This window comes from Clytia hemisphaerica, unplaced genomic scaffold (genome assembly GCF_902728285.1).
Source record: "Clytia hemisphaerica strain Z4C2 unplaced genomic scaffold, Clytia hemisphaerica genome assembly, whole genome shotgun sequence".
Classification (NCBI taxonomy): Eukaryota; Metazoa; Cnidaria; class Hydrozoa; order Leptothecata; family Clytiidae; genus Clytia; species Clytia hemisphaerica.
Genome location: NW_027104594.1, coordinates 877,613 through 895,827, shown reverse-complemented (window position 1 = coordinate 895,827; position 18,215 = coordinate 877,613). Strand labels below are relative to the sequence as shown.

Here is an 18,215-nt window from a genome sequence, read left to right as displayed (position 1 = left end):
ACTGCCCCTCCGATATTTTAAGATTTCAATAAAGGTTTATTCTTATATATCGCGAAGTCGTTAGTATGTTAGTGGTTGTGTGTTGCTACGAAATTAGTGTTATATCATCGATCATTTGAAATAGCTGAAATTGAAATAAAATAACAGCTCGAGCGAGTAGATCCCGCTTAATTTTTAAGAATTGTTCAACATGATTTTTTATGTTTTTACTCGTTACATTACTTTTTTTATTGTTTTGAACCTTCTGTTATGTGTACCAGAGACAAAAGCTTACTGCTCCTCATCTTGCAAAAAAAATTGAAAGAAGTACATCTATAGAGGTCTGCGATTCAGACTTCTACGCTACGACAAAAAGCGTGATAGATCCCCTCTCTGGTACAGTTTAAACTTACACCCCCTTCTCACAGACCCACTGGGACCCCTTCCCACTGGAAAAATTGGCCAAAATATCGTCTCCAGTGGAAAATTAAACTCTGATTTTTGTCCCGCTGAAAATACTCAGGTAAGCAAATCCTCACTGCAATATTTTGTGCGATTTTTTCCGTCTCCACTGAGTTTTCTGGCTCGAAAGCAACGGAATTCAAATCTCCAGCCATAAAAACCCTGGGAATATCAATCCCCATCTAATTTTGGTTCGTTATTTTTATCCCCACTTGGCTGAAAAAATCCTACCGGGTCTGTGAGAAGGGGGTGTAAACTTCTACATACGTTCTACTGTACGTTTCCAATTTTTTATCACTGTGTATGTTGGTCTCTTTAACTTTTTCTTACAGGCTTTCGTTTACATTGAAACGTCATTTACTTGAAAACGTTCTGTGGTACAAACAGAACTAGTATAAGGGAGACTAATAACATCCGATAGAACGAGCGCCATTTCTAAACAGGGTAACAAAATTTAGCAAAAAGCTTTTTCAGAGTATGCAGATGTAGAAGTTTTCTTCAGACACGCTGCTATAGCTCCGAGAGGAAAATTTTCTACAAATCTGCAAACCAGAAATCAGTCATTTAGTTACTTCAGTTCGTTCATTTCACTGACGAAATAAGCTGTATCAGAATTGTATTATGTCCGTATTATGTCTATCAGTAAAATCAAAGTGGTACAAGTGGCTCTGGGCGATACGAGATTGACATATATCTGGAAGTTTTGGATCACGGAATTTCGAATTTTGCCGATATGCGTCACGCATTTGTAGCGAGGGAGGCCTGGGATGTGGAATCACCTTAAAGCCCTTTTTTTTGAGATTGCCCATAGATTGCCGGGGTCATCCAACCAAAATATGTTCCGAAATCGGTTTCTTTTGATCCCGTTTTCGGGATATTTTACGCGCGAAATATCTTGGTTTGTTTTGGTCACGTGGGCTGATAAATTATTGCTGATGAGGCAAAAACAATTTCACTTTCCCCCTTTTTATCCTGACTGAGGTGTTGAAAACTGAGAAAGAAGAGAAGTGATTCATAATTCTACAACATGGAAGAAGGTATCAAAATTACACCTTTCCCGTAATTCGTCAAACTGATGCGCGCGCATTATTTTGATGCTCTCCACCGTTTGGTCTCTGGAGGTAAACAAACCCGTTTTTGCCTGCGTTCCCTTAGGGAAAGTTGGTTTTTCGAGCTTTTCTTAAGTTCTGTCGAACAAAATCCCCTCAAATTTTAGTATGTTCAATCTATTCATGATATTATACCACCCTGAAAATATTTTGCCAAAAGAAGGTCGCTGTCCAAAGTTAGAGGCTCAAATCCCACTTTCCCTAACCCCTCGCAGGCAAAAACGCGTTTTTTACCTCCCAAACAATTTTTTACACAACGGTGGAGCGCACATTTTCCCGGGCCATTTCTGAGAAATTTGAATTACGGGAAAGGTGTATTGTTGAAATGTTTATTTGTGTTATTGATTGGTGTTAGGTGTTATAAGATTTTTTTCTCACTTGAATGTTCACAAAAGTTTGTTTTTTGTTCTTGTATAAGCAAAAAACATCGAGACGACGTTTTAGTCATCGGTTGTGACTCAAATTCAAGTATGGGCATCTCCCAACGTAACGAAATACATCAGTCTGAATTGAACTCTATCGGAAAATTTGGACTTAAACACAGAAACAACGCTGGTATTCGATTTTCAACCTACCTCGAAACCAACAAAAAAAAAAAAAAAAAAAAAAAAAGAAACACCATAACTCCAAATTTGAGTCAAAGTCTACGGGGACGAAATCTTCACATCGGTCTGGGGCGCCTGTGCTGAAAAGCCGGGTGTCCCAGCAAGAGGGAGCAAGTCCTTTGTCTTTCAGGAATAACATAACAGAAAGACAAGGACCATGATGAATTGAACCTCTGTCAAGCTGTCCACCCCTACACGACGTTGCGTTCGCCAGGAATGATTGTCACGCTGCTCTCGTTTCTGCCACGTTTCATCTGGGTTTGGTCATATCAGCTACAAATTTGAAGGTGTCGCGAACCATCAAATTTTAATGAAGAAAGCGAGAAAAAATAACATCCATATTGCATCACAGAACGTGAGAGGACTTAAGTCAAACGATAAAATCAACGAACTTTCCACTTCAATCGCTCAAAGAGGATACTTCGCAGTGTGTTTACAGGAGACCTGGAGAAGTAGTATAGAAAACATCGATCACAAAGGTATTCGTTTTCTCTTTAACGGACTTGAAAAACACCAACATCGAAGTCGCCGTGGTGAGCAAGGTGTTGGGATCGCTTTAAATCCGGACGCATTAACAGCCTGGAAAGCCGCAGGCTCTGTAATCTACAACGAATTTGGTGCCCGAATCATTGCTATTCGTTTAAAAACTAAAGTTAACAGCATTTTCCTGATATCAGCTTATGCTCCTGTCGGGGTAGCTGATGATAATGTATGGGAAGACTTTTTGATAAAGTTAGACTCTTGTATAAGCAAAAAACATCGAGACGACGTTTTAGTCATCGGTTGTGACTCAAATTCAAGTATGGGCATCTCCCAACGTAACGAAATACATCAGTCTGAATTGAACTCTATCGGAAAATTTGGACTTAAACACAGAAACAACGCTGGTATTCGATTTTCAACCTACCTCGAAACCAACAGTCTAGTGGCTCTCACGACGTATTTCCAGAAAAACGATTACGTAACGTGGACACACCCCCGTTCCAAACTGCCACATCAAATTGATCACTTCATCACCAGTAAAAGTTTTTTCAACCGATGTACCGATGCTGGAGTTACGACACCCCTCATTGATAGTGACCACCGTGCTGTTTTTGTCAAATTACGTATACACTTGAATTTCTCTAAACGTTTCACTCGACGCCAAAGAGTGGCACGTCTCGATCAAAAACTTCTGCTTAAACCTCGAATTAAGAACATGTACTGTGAACGAGTCAACAACTTGTATCTGGAGTCAGACGATACCGATAGCTATTCTAAACTTGAACGATCTATGGAGCTTGCTGCTCTTACCACACTTCCTAAAACCATTCGACCACAACCTGGATGGTTCGCTTCCAATCAAACTCGACTAAATCAGTTAATTAAAGAGAGAAACACTGCTGTATCTCTTAAAATCCGAAAACCCACGAGGCATTCTAATGACCGCTTGAAAAAAGGCCAGAAAACAATTGAAAGGAGAAATTGCTCGATCTAAAAACAAATGGATACTTGACATATGTAAAGATATAAACAATCCTGGGTCAGGGTCGAAAGTTTACTGGGATAAAGTAAAGTTACTTAGAAAAGGACTAAATAAACCAAAAGTTTCATCCGAAAAAATGATGAAAAAGTCAGATGGATCGAAATGTGTCAACGCCGAAGAAAACGCTGAGGTGTTTCGAGACCACTTTCAAAAATTGTATGAACGTGAACCAATCTACGATACAACTGTCATTGAACTGCTCGAACGACAACCAGTGTTTGAAGGTGTCGATCATGATCCTACAGATGATGAGATTACTAAAGCAACACAATCACTTAAGAATAACGCCCCAGGAGAATCCGGTTTAACTCCTCTAATGTTCAAATCTTTAATTGCACTCCCAGAGACCTTTACTATTCTGAAACAAGTTGTATTAGAATTTTGGAACACTGAGAAACCACCAGACCAATGGAATGTCGGATTACTAAAAGTTTTACCCAAAAAAGGTGATCTGAGTTTACCTGGTAACTACCGTGGTATCATGTTACTGGAAATAGCCTATAAAATCGTAGCCAAAATTGTTCATCAGAGACTTACGCCGATATCCGAAAGCCTGGACCATGAAACACAGTGCGGATTTCGCCCAGGAAGAGGATGCACAGACGCTATTTTTACTGTTAAACTTGCATTGAAAAAGAGACGCGAACACAACCAGCAAACGTGGGTTTTATTTCTAGACCTAGTAAAAGCCTTTGATCGTGTTCCGCGTGATCTTCTCTGGCTAGTTCTCGAACGATTCGGCGTACCGCCAAAATTACTAAGTGTTATCAAAGCACTTCATCACACCATTCAAGTGAAATTTACTGTCGATTCCATATCACACACACATCCTTGATTGTAAAATCGGAGTGAAACAAGGTGATGTACTCGGCCCAATACTCTTTTCGATGTACATTGCTGCTATTATGATTACATGGAGGCAAACTCGCAACCACCCACAATGCATCTTTCGTACCAAAAAGGATTTCGTACTAACTGGCAGGAGACCATACACAAAAGGTGATGACTTCGAACTAGGAGATTCAGAATACGCTGATGATACAGCCGCCCTATTCGATTCAAGAGAAAGTTTAACAACTGATGCCCCTGTTATAAATACTCATTTCGACAGATTCGGCATGGAGATACATGCTGGAATTCGTGCCCTTCATGACAAAGCTTCAAAAACCGAAGTATTATTTGTTTCACGCCGCAATGCACAACCGATTGAATGTGACCGTGATGACGTAAATCTCAATGATGAAAAATTCTTCCCTGTCGTAGATAGATTTACCTATCTTGGATCTGTTATCACTGGCGATTGTTCCGATCGAGAAGATGTGCTACTTCGAGTTAAAAAAGCGGGAAATATGTTTGGTTCGTTGAAGAAATGTATCTTCGGAAATGTAAAATTAAATTTGAAAGTGAAAGGGAAGGTTTATGAATCCCTTATATTGTCGATCCTACTTTATGGATCAGAATCTTGGTGTCTGACAGAGGAGTTATATCGATGGTTGCGCTCCTTTCACAATAGATGTGTAAGAGCTATGTGTGGAGTAAATATGATTGATGTTTTTGAAAAGCATATTTCGAATGAGAATTTGTTTAATCGTCTTGATGTCAAATGTATCGATTCTTATATTGTTAAAAGGCAGTTAAGATGGGCTGGCCATGTTGTACGCATGGATATGAATCGTCTACCAAGGAAAATGATTTCGTCGTGGGTCAGTGAAAAACGACCGCGGGGTTCTCCCGAAATGACTTACGGTCGCTCTTTGTTTAAAGCTCTTAAAAAGGCTAATATTGATAAAGACAACTGGTATAATCTCGCTATGGACAGGAACAACTGGAGAGATGCTTGCAATATAATTTCTTGATTTTTTTCTTTACCTAGCAGCGCAATGAATATCCTAAATTTGTTAGTTTTTTTTCCTAACAATTTTTAGGCCAATTCCCCTTAGGGGATGGTACAATTTATTATTTATTATTACTAGCAGACTAGAGACTGCATAGGTGCATACCGTCATACCGTGAGATTGGGTAGCTTGCATCAGTCAGTTCCATCAATATGCCAAAAACATTTTGTTCAACCACCTTCACTTCAAGATAGGCCACCATAGAATGAACTTCCTTTTATAGGATGAACCATATTCATGTGGCTTTCAGCCTTGCACTCCAATCTTTTTAGAATTATGTGTTCTTATCTTTAGGAGACCTTCAATTTTATTTTTTTAATATATACAATTGATGTGTCCTGATTTCCAGGATTTAGGAAAATTTTGTCACACTTTTAGTCTTCCTAAACTTATTACTACTTTGAGGTTGGATGTGTTCTAAAATCCAGGAAAATATTTTGCTAATACTTGTAAGATATTTGTTTTTTTCCACGAAAGATGTGTTCTGAAAATGCCTAGGATTATTAGGCAGCAAGATTAAATCAATTTTCTCTTGATTATACCCCTGTCTCCTTAAATGATGTGCAGAGGTGCCAACTCTCACGCATTAGGCAAGAGACTCACGCATTTCCACACTACCTGAATCAAGTTCAAGATCAAGATCCCAAGACAATCAATTAAAACTTGAAAACTTAAAATGAAACAAAATCACAGATTGCGAACGTGCAGACGACCCACGGCATGGCCCGAACATGTTCGGGCCTGTTTGGACCATGCTCGGGCCACAAAAAAGTATTATTGAATCGGCCCGAACATTTTGTTTGGACCATGGATGTTCGGGCCATGTATTTACAATTGATACGGATTTGCTTTACCTTTCCTGGTTTATCATCATCCATTGTTAAATATTTTCATTAGACAAATTCAAAGTTCCAAATACCAGTTTGATTCACAAAGTTGTATAACAGTACAAAATACGATCCAGAAAAATTCTGCTTCGAATAGGAGAAGACCACGAGAAAAGGGAACGGGATAAAGAATAAAAAGAAGACCATATTATGTAAGATTCAAATCATTCTTTTTTAATAATTTTCCTAACTTAATTGGAAAATAGATGATTAACTTTTATATTTGAACAATATATATTTGAATAAAGATGAAGATTTTTAAATTTGTTTGCTAAAATAAGGAATTTAAAATATAAATATTGGGTCCTGAAATTACACGCGCGATCGTAGCAAGTTTTCGAAAATCTGGCCCGAACATGGTCCGAAACTGCGCGGGCCAGCCCGCGCGGGCCATTTTAAAAAAAGTATTAATCAAGAGGCCCGAACATGTTCAGGCCATGCCGTGGGTCTGACGTGCAGCAGCCAAATATCAACCAACCAAATTTTTGTATTCAATTCCCGAGACAGCGCTTCGATTTTTAAGGCCTTGTTTATACGCTAAAGTAAAATTAATTCCGCACATGTAAATGGGTCATTGTTTGAGGTCCGGCAAAATTTCCGGGAAACAGCCTATCCGGCGGTGCGCGGATCTAGGTGGGTTCCGCCTCCCCCGTAGATCTTTTTCTTGGAAAGTTGATCTTCAAATTAGTTTTCAAGGTTGGCTTGGCTCAAATTTTGTCATCTATGGCTCAAATTTTAGGCAATTTCTCAAAGTTTTTGAAAATATTAATTTCATTAAAAAGCGCCGGGTTATTTTTTCATGAATCCCTTTAGAAGTTTTGCGGCAAATTTTTTTGCTTGAGAGTCAAGTAAACGATATAACGCTTTCGCAGCATTAATCTTTGAAATGCATTTTGGCGGGACGCTAGTGTGACTAAGGGGTCACTCACATATCGATTCTTCCCACGACTAACGTCAAATTGACGCTAATTTGAAAACCCCCCACCCCCACCTCTTAACGTCAAAGTTCAAAAATTATCAAAAATCGATGAAAATTTTCTCCTTCACTTTCGTCGTTGTTTCGTCAGCCGTCTTTAATTTCCCTACGGCTTGCTCAGGCAGTTTACATTTAAAAAATAATGGAGATAATTTCTAAACTTTTTTCAGAAAGTTGCCTGAATTAATTATCTCCACAATCAAAATCAACAGAAAAGCCGCATTTCACAAAAAAAAGACCGACCGTCGGCGAAATTCAAGGACCGTGCGGACCGTCTGAACAAAAGGAACTCAAGACGTAAACATCGGGCCGTTTGTTTTGGTTAAAATTTCTGTAAAATAGCGAAGCGAACGAATATTTAGGTATGTAAAAGGAGGAAAAGAAATATGGAAAGTAACATTTGTCACGGAATAAACGTATTAAAAATCGATATTTCTGGTGAAATTTCTTAGCGTCAAAGACTCTAACCCACCCACCCCTTTGCGTCAATTTGACGTTAGTCGTGGGAAGAATCGATATGTGAGTGACCCCACTAACTGCTAGGTAAAACCCATTTCTACCAGACGCTATATTGACAGTATGTTATGGCTCAAACTTTTTCGGGTCAGACCATATGGCGATTTTGAACTTGAAAAAGTTTTAAACATGACCTGAACTAGTCCAGGCATGTTTGTTGCTTTATTGGGCCAAGCTTTTGGAAAATCCAAATTTTTGTAGCCTGAATCTGGCCTGAACATCATGATCAAAAGAATGTTATGCTATTAAAAAAATCAAAAAATTATGTTAGTACACTGAGTTGTACCCCCCCCCCCATGGTAAGGGAAGCAACAACAATAACAAAGTTATAATGTATGTTGAAAATTGTTTATTTCCTATGTAGGATATTTGTCTTTTCAGTTTTTGTAATGTCAGGCCATACCCCCTCTCAAAAAAGTCTCTAATATATTAGGATGTAAGTTTGCTTCAAATCTCAGTGTTAATTAATCTTGTCTTGTCTTATCAAGTTTTCAAAATTCTTTCAGTGATGTGTGAGGTCATAACTTCTTCTGTAGTTTTTCTCCTCAATTCAACCTTGCAATCTAATTTATTTCAATTTTATCTTATGTTTTATATATTAGTTAATAAAATGTTTTTACTCAGAATTGTTTTTATCCTTCACATATTTTTATCGTTCACATTTTTAGCCTTTTAGTTTGTTTTCAATGTCAATACAGCCATGTAGCTCTTTTTGGTAACCAATTAAATTCCTCAGTAATCTAAGTTCTTTTTTCTGCAATATTCAATTACCTCTTAATCCAAAGTGGTTGCCTTTTTATTAAAATTCTAGATTTTATTATATTTAGATAGATTTTATTTTATTACCATTTTATTTTACATTCAGGAAATTGTACGTATGTACCCTCTGAATTATTGAATAGAAATAGAATAGAAATAGAAAGAAAGGATCTGCAAGCCCTGGGACAACAATTTCTGAAGTGGGATTTGTTTGGATAAAAAAGTCTCACCTCAGGAATTTGTTGTAGCAGGTCTGCGGATCAATCCTTATGAAATTTTGAATTGTTTATTTTCATTTTCTAGAAATTTAAATTGAATCAAAGAAAAAAAGATGTCTATAAGATGGCATTGGTTGCTTCCAATAATTTTCATTTACAATAGTTTTGCAGGTAATTCAAATATCTAATTGTTAATAATATTGATAACTTTTTTCAGAAAACCCCAAACTTTCAATTAAGAGCATGAGTCTGGTAATGTCACCCAATTAGGTGAAAAATTTTGGAAAAAATAAAGTTTTGAATTTCACTTTTATTCCTAGATAATTCTTTTATTAATGACTTCAATTTTCAGAAAACATAAGTATCAGGGCTTAATCAAACTGGCTTGGTCCATAAATTTAACCTAGAGTAGTTATTATCAAACAAATTTGGCAAAAAACTCTTTGTAGTTTACACTTTATTTGAGATAAACTATGCATTATCTAATACTTGTCTTAGATTTCAGTTCATGGCTAATATATTAAGCTGCATTGAAAAGCAATTTTTACCCTCCAGTATGGCATATTTTTCAAATTCTGACACTTTTTTCAAAATAAAATCTAAAATACTAAAAAATATTCCCATAAAGTTTGACTTCATGAAAAGAAAACTGGCTATGGTCAGGTAATTTCATTCTAGATTTGAAGGGACTCATCACAAGGCTTCCAAAAAACCAAAAGTTTGCTATATTCAGTTAGCCAATAAAAATTAGAAATGAAACCTTGTGGTTGCGGACATAACTTTTTGTTAAATTTGATTTAAAATCAGCAATAAACATTAAATTGAGTTATTATTTGGCTTTTAATACTTTGCTGTACTTGAACCAAAACTTAATCATTGAAATTTGTTGTCTTGAAAGGTCTTTGTAACTATGATTTCCTGAAATTGAAGATTTATTTGTAAAAGAGAATCCAATCATACATAATTTTTTGTTAAAATCTAATCTTAAAAGTTAAGATTTGAGCTTGACATCAACTGTTGTACATTTTCATAATCATTAAATATGATTTTCCTTGAGAGTCACTAAACTTTTTCAATAGAAAGGGTTAAATGTATAATAATGCTGTGTTGCGGACATAACTTTTTCTTCTTAGGGTAGAACCATAGAACATTATACATCATTAATTAAAGATTTTGGAGTGTCTTTTTCTATTGCCAAAATTTAAGGAATATTATAGAGACTAAATCAATATAAAACCAAAAGATTTGGTTTGGTTTGATTTCAGTTTTATTACATGTTTTTCTTTGAAAAGAATAAAAGAAGACTTATCAATGATATTAGAACTTTCTCATATTTCTAATAGAAGAACGACCCTCTAGAGGACACAAAAAATTAAAAAAACAAGGAAATGCATGGTTTTTACAAATGTAACTCTTTAGTATTGTCAAAGTGTTAGCATAACTGCTTAAGGGGGTCAAAAATCTGATAAAATACTTTAATAGTTATGTCCGCAACATACAATTTGCTACAGAATATGACTCTGTTTTGAACTATTGGAGCAATTCTAACCAGTCTGTAAGTGAATGTGTAGTAGATTATGTTGTGTGAACACTACACAATGAATTTAATATGCAAATTAATGCATGATTTATCCTTTATTCAAGCTCGCAGGCTCAGAACCATCATTTTCAAAGAAACAAAAAGGTTATTTTTCTGTTAAAATTTTAATTTTGGACCTCAACTTGGCATCAGAGTATTTGTTTTCTATTTCTAATAGCCTAAGCATTAATTCCATATAATAAAACATCATGCCAGCTTGCAAATACACTTTATCAGCAACATTTTAGATGAAATAGTTATGTCCGCAACATGAAATACAAATGATATGAGGTGAAAAAACTGAAATCTTGCCAATGGAAAATTATCAGACTTTTTTCTGGTTTTAACCAACTTATAATGACCTCAAATGCAATAATTTGTCAAAGAAACCTAAAAATGGTGTTTGGGGGCTGAGAAAACTTCATGATTTGTTGCGGACATAACTTTTTGTTGCGGACATAACTAATTTTTGGAGAAACTATTTTGTTTCACTGTCTCCCAACAAATAGCCTTTCAGGGGGGGGTCGGTAGTAAAATCTCAGACATAATGACGTTTACTACGGTGGTGGTGTGACGAAAAATCGAAAAAAACTTTTACTACCCAGGGTAGTTAAATACTAAAATGTGTGGTATCTATGTGTTAAATGTTGAAAAAATTTTACTATCTGGGTAGTTAAAACTGGTAAAATTAGCAAATTTTAGCTATTTTTGTAATTCTTTTAATTTTTTGGATGACTTTTCTGAAAAAATCTGAAAATTTTTATAACTTGAAAAAATTTTCTGTTGGAAAGTTGTTTGCTGCAAACAAAAAATTCTCAAGATTTTTTGTCAATATTAAAAAGACTTTCATTCTAAGGGCAAAACATTAATTTTTTGCACAAAGTGAAAAATGTGTCACAGAAATAATCATTTATTAGCTTTTTTTGTAAAATCAGATCGAAAAGTAACCAAAAAATAGGTGGTCTTTATGACAAATTGTCTCAAAAACTTTTACTACCAGGGTAGTAAAATACCTCTTCCAAGAGTCTGGGTGGTGGTATGTAAAAATTCGTAAAAATCCTTTTACTACTCATATATGTCTGAGATTTTACTACCGACCCCCCCCTGAGCCTTTGGGACTTCAAATTTGTATAAAATGACCCCAAATTTGACCCTTGATATAGAAAAATGATTCAGTTGAGTAAGAATAACTCCTTTGAAAATTTAAAGGATAAAATAATGTGCGGACATAACTCAAAATTGTGAACGGAAATCGTACCCTGTTCACTTCAAAATGGAATATTTTTCAATGAAGGACAACTGGTATTTTAGTGTTATTTGGTTTGGTTCTCTAATGGATGGGAAGGGTTAAAAATCAAATAACTATAGATATTAACACTTCCACTTCTCTAGCAAATCAATTGTGTGCGGACATAACTTTGTGAACGGAAAAAGTTATGTCCGCAACTTTTTGCATTTATTCTGGGAAAAACTCCATTTTGAAAAATCTTTTTGTAGATTTTGTTTTTCATATCCCTTGGCTGTAATAAAAAGAAAAATTAAGTATGATCAGACATGATTGGCCTAGATTATTAAATAATGAACTTAGACAATTTGCTAAAAACCTCATTTTCCGTTCACATTCTGATGTAAAAAGCTGTCCTGAAAAAATTGTGTACTTTGTAAAGTGAAAAAAATGACTGTTTAAGCTTGCCAGTATCAAGACTGATAAAAAACATCAGCTGGTATCATTATTGCATGCACCTAGATTTTTCACTGGAGCCTTAAAGTTGAAAAGTTAACAAAACCGAAAATGGGTGACATTAGCAGACTCATGCTCTTAATAGACAAAAATTTGACAACAACGCTGCTAAAATTAGTTACTGTATTTCTTCAATTAAGTGCACTCTTTAAATTTTCAAGGTTTTAAACTATGCACTCTTTAGAAGGATTCTCAAAAACCTTGAAGTAATATTGAACTTGAACTTTGTTCAATATAATCTTGCCATGTTAATATTTATGTTGTTACAGGTATTCATGAAGTAGTATGTAGAATGCAAAGCAATTTCTTTCTTTTTATTAGCAATTGACTTTTGTCATAGTCTAGCAAGATCTGATGCAAACAGCCGTAATGCAAACTGGTTTCCAGAAACATGTACCACTCAAGACTCTGAGCGTGGTGGGCGATGCTACATGAAATGTCTTCCAGGTTTTTCAATAAAACCTAATGCTTTGGCTTCATTGGATTGTTTGAAAATAAACAGTACAACTTGGAGCAGATTTGAGAGTGAAATCTGTGTTCGGGGTAATTATTTGTTATTATGCTATCATACCTTATTACTCAAATATATACATAGGGAGTTTATTAGAACTAATTGAGGAATGTTGTACTAACTGATATGTTTTAGTTAAAACCAGTCGGGGTGTCCATACCTTGAAAAAAGTAACGGTTGGTTCGAAACGCAGGAGACAGGACGCAGGAGACAGGACACAGGACGCAGGTCATACAAACTACAGACCGGAAAATTGTAACACACTCGTAACATATAATGTATAAAATGTTTCTAAAAATATTATACGCAATAAATTATATATTATACAAAATAGGCTATTTAAAAGATTTTTAAATGACAAACCAACAATCCTAAATATTGACAAAATGACATTTAATTTATGTAAATGATGACGCTAGCACAAAATACAAGGTGTGTACATCAGTTTACAACAAAATGTTTTTTCATGCTCAATAGGATGCTGATGGTGCAAGTAGATATAGATTTATATATTTTGAAAACATTAAATGCTCCAAGAGAGTTGTTTTAGAGATATGAAAATAGTGACGTCATTTTCATCAAAAATACGAGAAAGGGAATGAAAATATTGATATATTAATAAAATACAAACCTTTGACGCTATTTTAGTCAATTTTTGCAAAGTCTTTGATTTTTGTTATCATACCCAAGGTGATGCAGGAGATATAATGAGATATGATATAGCGATTGTGAAATAGCTATTTTCCTGTTGGGGCTGTTTAAAGATGAGATAAATATTTTTAACACATGTATTTTGTGTATAACATATATGTCACATGTCAATGACATTGAAAAGATAACTGCTACTATACATGCGTGATTTATGTAATATATAATACAAGTATTACAGGTCCGTGTTATACACGGCACAAAATGCAATAAGCACGTGGCAAGCATGTGGATAGATTCTGACCTTTAAAAAGGTTCTAGACCAATAAAATACCTTCAGAATGATATTTCTAACATTTACAAGTGTTTTTCAAACATTTTCTTTGTCTTTTACAGCAATTAAAGCTGACCTGTCAGCACTGACCTGCGTCCTGTGTCCTGCCTCCTGGGTCCTGTGTCCTGCGTTTCGAACCAACCGAAAAAGTAAACAAATTTTGTTTAAAAAAATTCATGCAGAGTTATATCAAAGCAGTTAAATGCTTGATTGTTCATATGTATTTTTTAATTTGTGTAAGTGAGTGTGAGTGTGACCACCGGCAAAAAGAAGTATTCTGATTAGTAGATTCAGTTTTTTTGGTGGGAAATTTAAAACTTACAAATTATCAGCCCTGACCATGCTATTCTTTTTGTAATCATTATATAAATAAGAAATGATAGCATGGATCTCCAGGCTAGTACAAATGAAATTGTTTCAAAAAAGCCGCTTATGATAAGTGTTGAAATATCACAGAAATTTTAAAGTTTTAATTTCTTTTGTTCGTTTGTTTTACTATTTATATGAGGGAGAGATCTTGCACCAATTATTGATCAATAGCTATTATATTTTTCATGTTTAGATCAATTCTGTCCCCCATTGGGAAGTAGTATCTACCAGAACAATTGTAGATTTCCAAATATCAAACCTGGTGTTTCCTGTCACATGAACTATTCTACTTGTCCATACGAACGTATGGTGGGACCAAGTATTCTCAAATGCCAAAGTAATCTAACTTGGTCTGAAGGAGGAACATATTGTAAAGGTACTAAAGTGTTAAGTATTTTATAATTATTATTTGACACGTTCTTCAAATCTTGATCATTATTTTCCAAAATCAAAATTTTCTCAACATAGAATACTGACCTTTATATAACCCTGGACCAAGCAATATCTGCCATCTTTGATTAGAGTTTTTTTAGAATTGGTACCCATTGAGAAGCCATTGCAATGCTAAAAATTAACGTCTAACGTCGCTACATCATCAAAAGAATTTGAGGAAAAGTAGACCTAGCGTTCTTGATGCATTTACACCGCTATCGAGTAGTGCCGACATTAGGGTACCAATTTTCAAAAAACTCTGATCAAAGATTTTGCTTGGCTGGGATTGAGAAGCTTTGTCCAGGGTATATAAAGGTCAGTGACATAGAAGTGTCATTAGGCTATATTTGGTGTTATTTATTTCCTCATTCTGTATTTCATGAAATTAAACCAACAAAGTTAAAAAATCAAACCAACAAAATTAAAAAATCAATAAATCCTCTTTATCAAGTACACAATTTTTTATAAGAATAAACTATATAAGAACATAATGCTTCGATGGCAAAAATGTTAGGAACAAGTTTTAAGAACATTTCAAGGCTTAAAAAATCAATAAATGCTCTTTATCGAGTATTCTTTGCTGAACTTTATGAATACAGAGGAAACAATTTGCAAGAGATTGTTTAATTGTTTAACTGATATTGCTACAGCCTTTTTTAAAGCCTTTTAGTTGGCAACTGGGTTTAGATTGGTTAAATTTTTCTCAGTGAGTTTAGCTGAGAGCTTCAATCAAAATTCTTTTCAGAAAAATGTATTTTTCCTTTCAGATGAATTTTCAGTTACTTTGACTTGTCCAACAGTTCAATCTCTTGTTGAAGTTGATCCACAATCTAACACAAAAGATGCAAGGAAGATAATCCCTCTACCAACAGTCACAGGTCTCAGTCCGTCACAAGTGATATCACCAGACCTTAATGTTGGAGTTGGATATCAAAATTTGAAATTTTCTATCAATGAATCCATTGGTGTTGAAAAGTCATGTTTTGTGCGATTTACCGTTACAGGTTTGTTGCCTTTTATTAATTGAATAAGGTTTTCAATATTAAAAACGAGTGGTCGAATGCACGTATTGTTCTGGTGTTCATCCATTGTTGCAATTTTTTTTCAGTCTATCACTATTCCAAGGCGATAATAAACAATTTGTATACTTCATCTCGAGTATACAACTTTCATCTCGACTTACAGATAAAGAACCTCCAGTACCTATATCTTGCACTGAAGAACAAGAACAGGTTATTCAAGCTGGTAAGCGAGGCAAGATGGTCATAGGAAAATGTGTTTTTCACGATAATGTGAATGGTGATATCAACGGTACTTTTAACAATCGTGTATCAGCAGATGGGAGTATTGCACCTGGAGTTTATGAACACTCATTCTTCATGGCTGAAGATTCTGAACGTAACAATGCAAGAGTTTATCAAAAATATATTGTTCATGGTAAGTTTTGATGAGATGACTACATGACTATGTACAAAAAAGTACACTACAAAACAATAGTTAACTATGCTATTTTATGACTTGTGAAAATTTTTTTTCTTCTTTTCTGTTACCATGTTAGTTCATTTCCCCTTTTTTTTCCAGCTTATCATTATGGGCCATAATAAATTACCTTATTACACGAATATTACTAGTCATTTTGTTAACACGAATTGAAACATTTTGTGTTAATAAAAACCCCCTTAATTAAAACCAGCCCTTGTTTCCTTAAAAAAACAGAAAAATTCGTGTTAATTTCAGAGCGTGCAAATTTCAAGGCCGTTGAATACTTGCCTAGTAATATTCGTGTAATAAGGTAGTCAGTGTTGAGACTATGACGATTACTCTAATCATTATTAAACACTGATCTATACCAGCCTCGATCAATCGAACCTGCCAAACTAATCAAACTCGCTGAACTAGTCGCACTCCAATAACCGGCAAAATTGTGAGCTTTAATCGTTCGAAGAAGTTTGATTAGTTTGGTTGGTTCGACAAGTTCGATTAATCGGGTCTGATCTAAAGGTTATGGAACAAACCGAAGTGGTTTCACTTTTGCGGGAAATTACAAAATCTACGAGGGAAATTTCAAAATCTAGTAGGGAAATTGTAAGTTCGCGGGCAAATTACAAATCAACGTAAGCAAAAACGTCAGTCGAATTTCAATCAACCAAGAGATTAAATAAGTAATTAAGTCTGCGACCGCAGTTGGCGGTGAACCTCTTTCGATCTACCCGAAGGTAGGGGAGGGCGCCACTTTTTCTCGCTGGATTGCTCCACTTACCCGTGATCTTTCTCTTAATTGCTGAGCATCAAGCAGAGAGGCATCAAGTACCAATTTGGAAATCTTTGGTATGACCCAGCTGGGGGTTAAACCCACAACCTTGCGAACCGTAGCCATATGCTCTACCACTGCACTACGGTCGGATGCAAGCTTTAATTAAATGAAGACATTATATCTTTTCCTTAAACTTTCTTGTCATTTTAGAAAAGAAATGTGAGCATGATGGACCTTTATCCGATACCATTGAGCTTGAGAAAATGCAGCATCTTTTCAGAGTGAAATGTAAAAACGCAACATTTCAAAGCTATATATATAATATGTATCAATTCAGAAGTCAAATACCAGTAGAAGCTTTAAAGCTATTTGTCTACTGTAGCAACGCAAACTTTACCAAATTTTCACCCATTTTGGAATGCTTCCGTAAGTCTTTAGGGGTTTATAGATATCACTTCATGGGTCCAGCAGTTATAAATCTTGAACTTTATACCGGGATATGTGTCCATATATGACCTATAGACTAAAATTGTTTCAGTGATATTGGAAAAGGGTGAAGAAATAAGAAAATCTGCTGAGCTCATGAATGTTTATTAAAGTCTAAGTATAAGTTGAATTAACTGTTTATACAAAGTAAAAGTTGAACAGTTTTTTACCAATAGTACCAATTAGTATTATCCTATATATAATATTGGGATAGGTTATTTCAATAAACCATCAAATAGTCTGTAATTGCGTTTTTAGCCCGAGTTATTGGCAAAATTTGACTTCGATGTCAGAAATTGTGTTTTTGTGAGTTTCTTACCAAGAACAAAAAAATATTCACTTAGTATAATAGTATACCACACAAATGTTGTTAAAAAAGAAACACTGAAAGAAAGGCTGGATGTTCTAGTCGAATTTGAGCTAACCAACACTTTAATGCTTGACTGCTTTGTTCTTCATTAGATTCCATTCCCTTTCAATATTGTGAATGGTTTATTTTTTGTATTTTTTCTCACTAAACACTGCTTAATACCCCGTTCAGCTACAAGACTTGTTGAATTTCAAGTATTTGAATTTATACTGCCAAAATTGAATTATTTTTTCAAAATTAGAATTATCCCCCTTTTAGTTTGATTATATATTATCTTTTACTTTTCTTCTAGCTACTGTCAAACCGGACAATGATACAAAAAAGTGTGAGGATGGTTCAGTTCTAAATGAAGGCCCAAATTTGATATGCAGTATGTATATTTTTTTATATAATTCATGATATGCACCATTGCACTGTCTTCCGAGGACCCAACAGCTGATTAGTTGAAAGTGCAGGGGGGTACCAACTTGTGGTACTGGACCAGTGCCGAAAAGTTGTACTTTCTTGTTTTTTGAAACTTATCTGAGACTACCACCCATTGAGAAATGACACACCACTGT

At 35.1% G+C, this 18,215-nt stretch overlaps 2 protein-coding genes across 4 annotated transcripts in view; both read left to right on the top strand.

The window, feature by feature from the left end:
• Positions 1-1,426: 1,426 nt before the first annotated feature.
• The window catches only part of LOC136823986 (sushi, von Willebrand factor type A, EGF and pentraxin domain-containing protein 1-like), a 39,435-nt gene continuing 22,646 nt past the window's right edge, over positions 1,427-18,215 (top strand). For all 3 annotated transcript variants that reach the window (XM_067080143.1, XM_067080144.1, XM_067080145.1), the window contains exons 1-8: positions 1,427-1,478; positions 9,017-9,102; positions 12,573-12,794; positions 14,307-14,489; positions 15,313-15,549; positions 15,731-15,982; positions 17,010-17,225; positions 17,948-18,025. In XM_067080143.1, coding sequence (XP_066936244.1) covers positions 9,045-9,102; positions 12,573-12,794; positions 14,307-14,489; positions 15,313-15,549; positions 15,731-15,982; positions 17,010-17,225; positions 17,948-18,025 — 1,246 coding nt within the window. In that variant the 5' untranslated portion in view covers positions 1,427-1,478; positions 9,017-9,044. The remainder of the gene's footprint in view (positions 1,479-9,016; positions 9,103-12,572; positions 12,795-14,306; positions 14,490-15,312; positions 15,550-15,730; positions 15,983-17,009; positions 17,226-17,947; positions 18,026-18,215) is intronic.
• LOC136823906 (uncharacterized) lies at positions 2,466-3,632 on the top strand. The gene has a single exon (XM_067080062.1). The coding sequence runs from the start codon at positions 2,466-2,468 to the stop codon at positions 3,630-3,632; it is 1,167 nt and encodes a 388-aa protein (XP_066936163.1).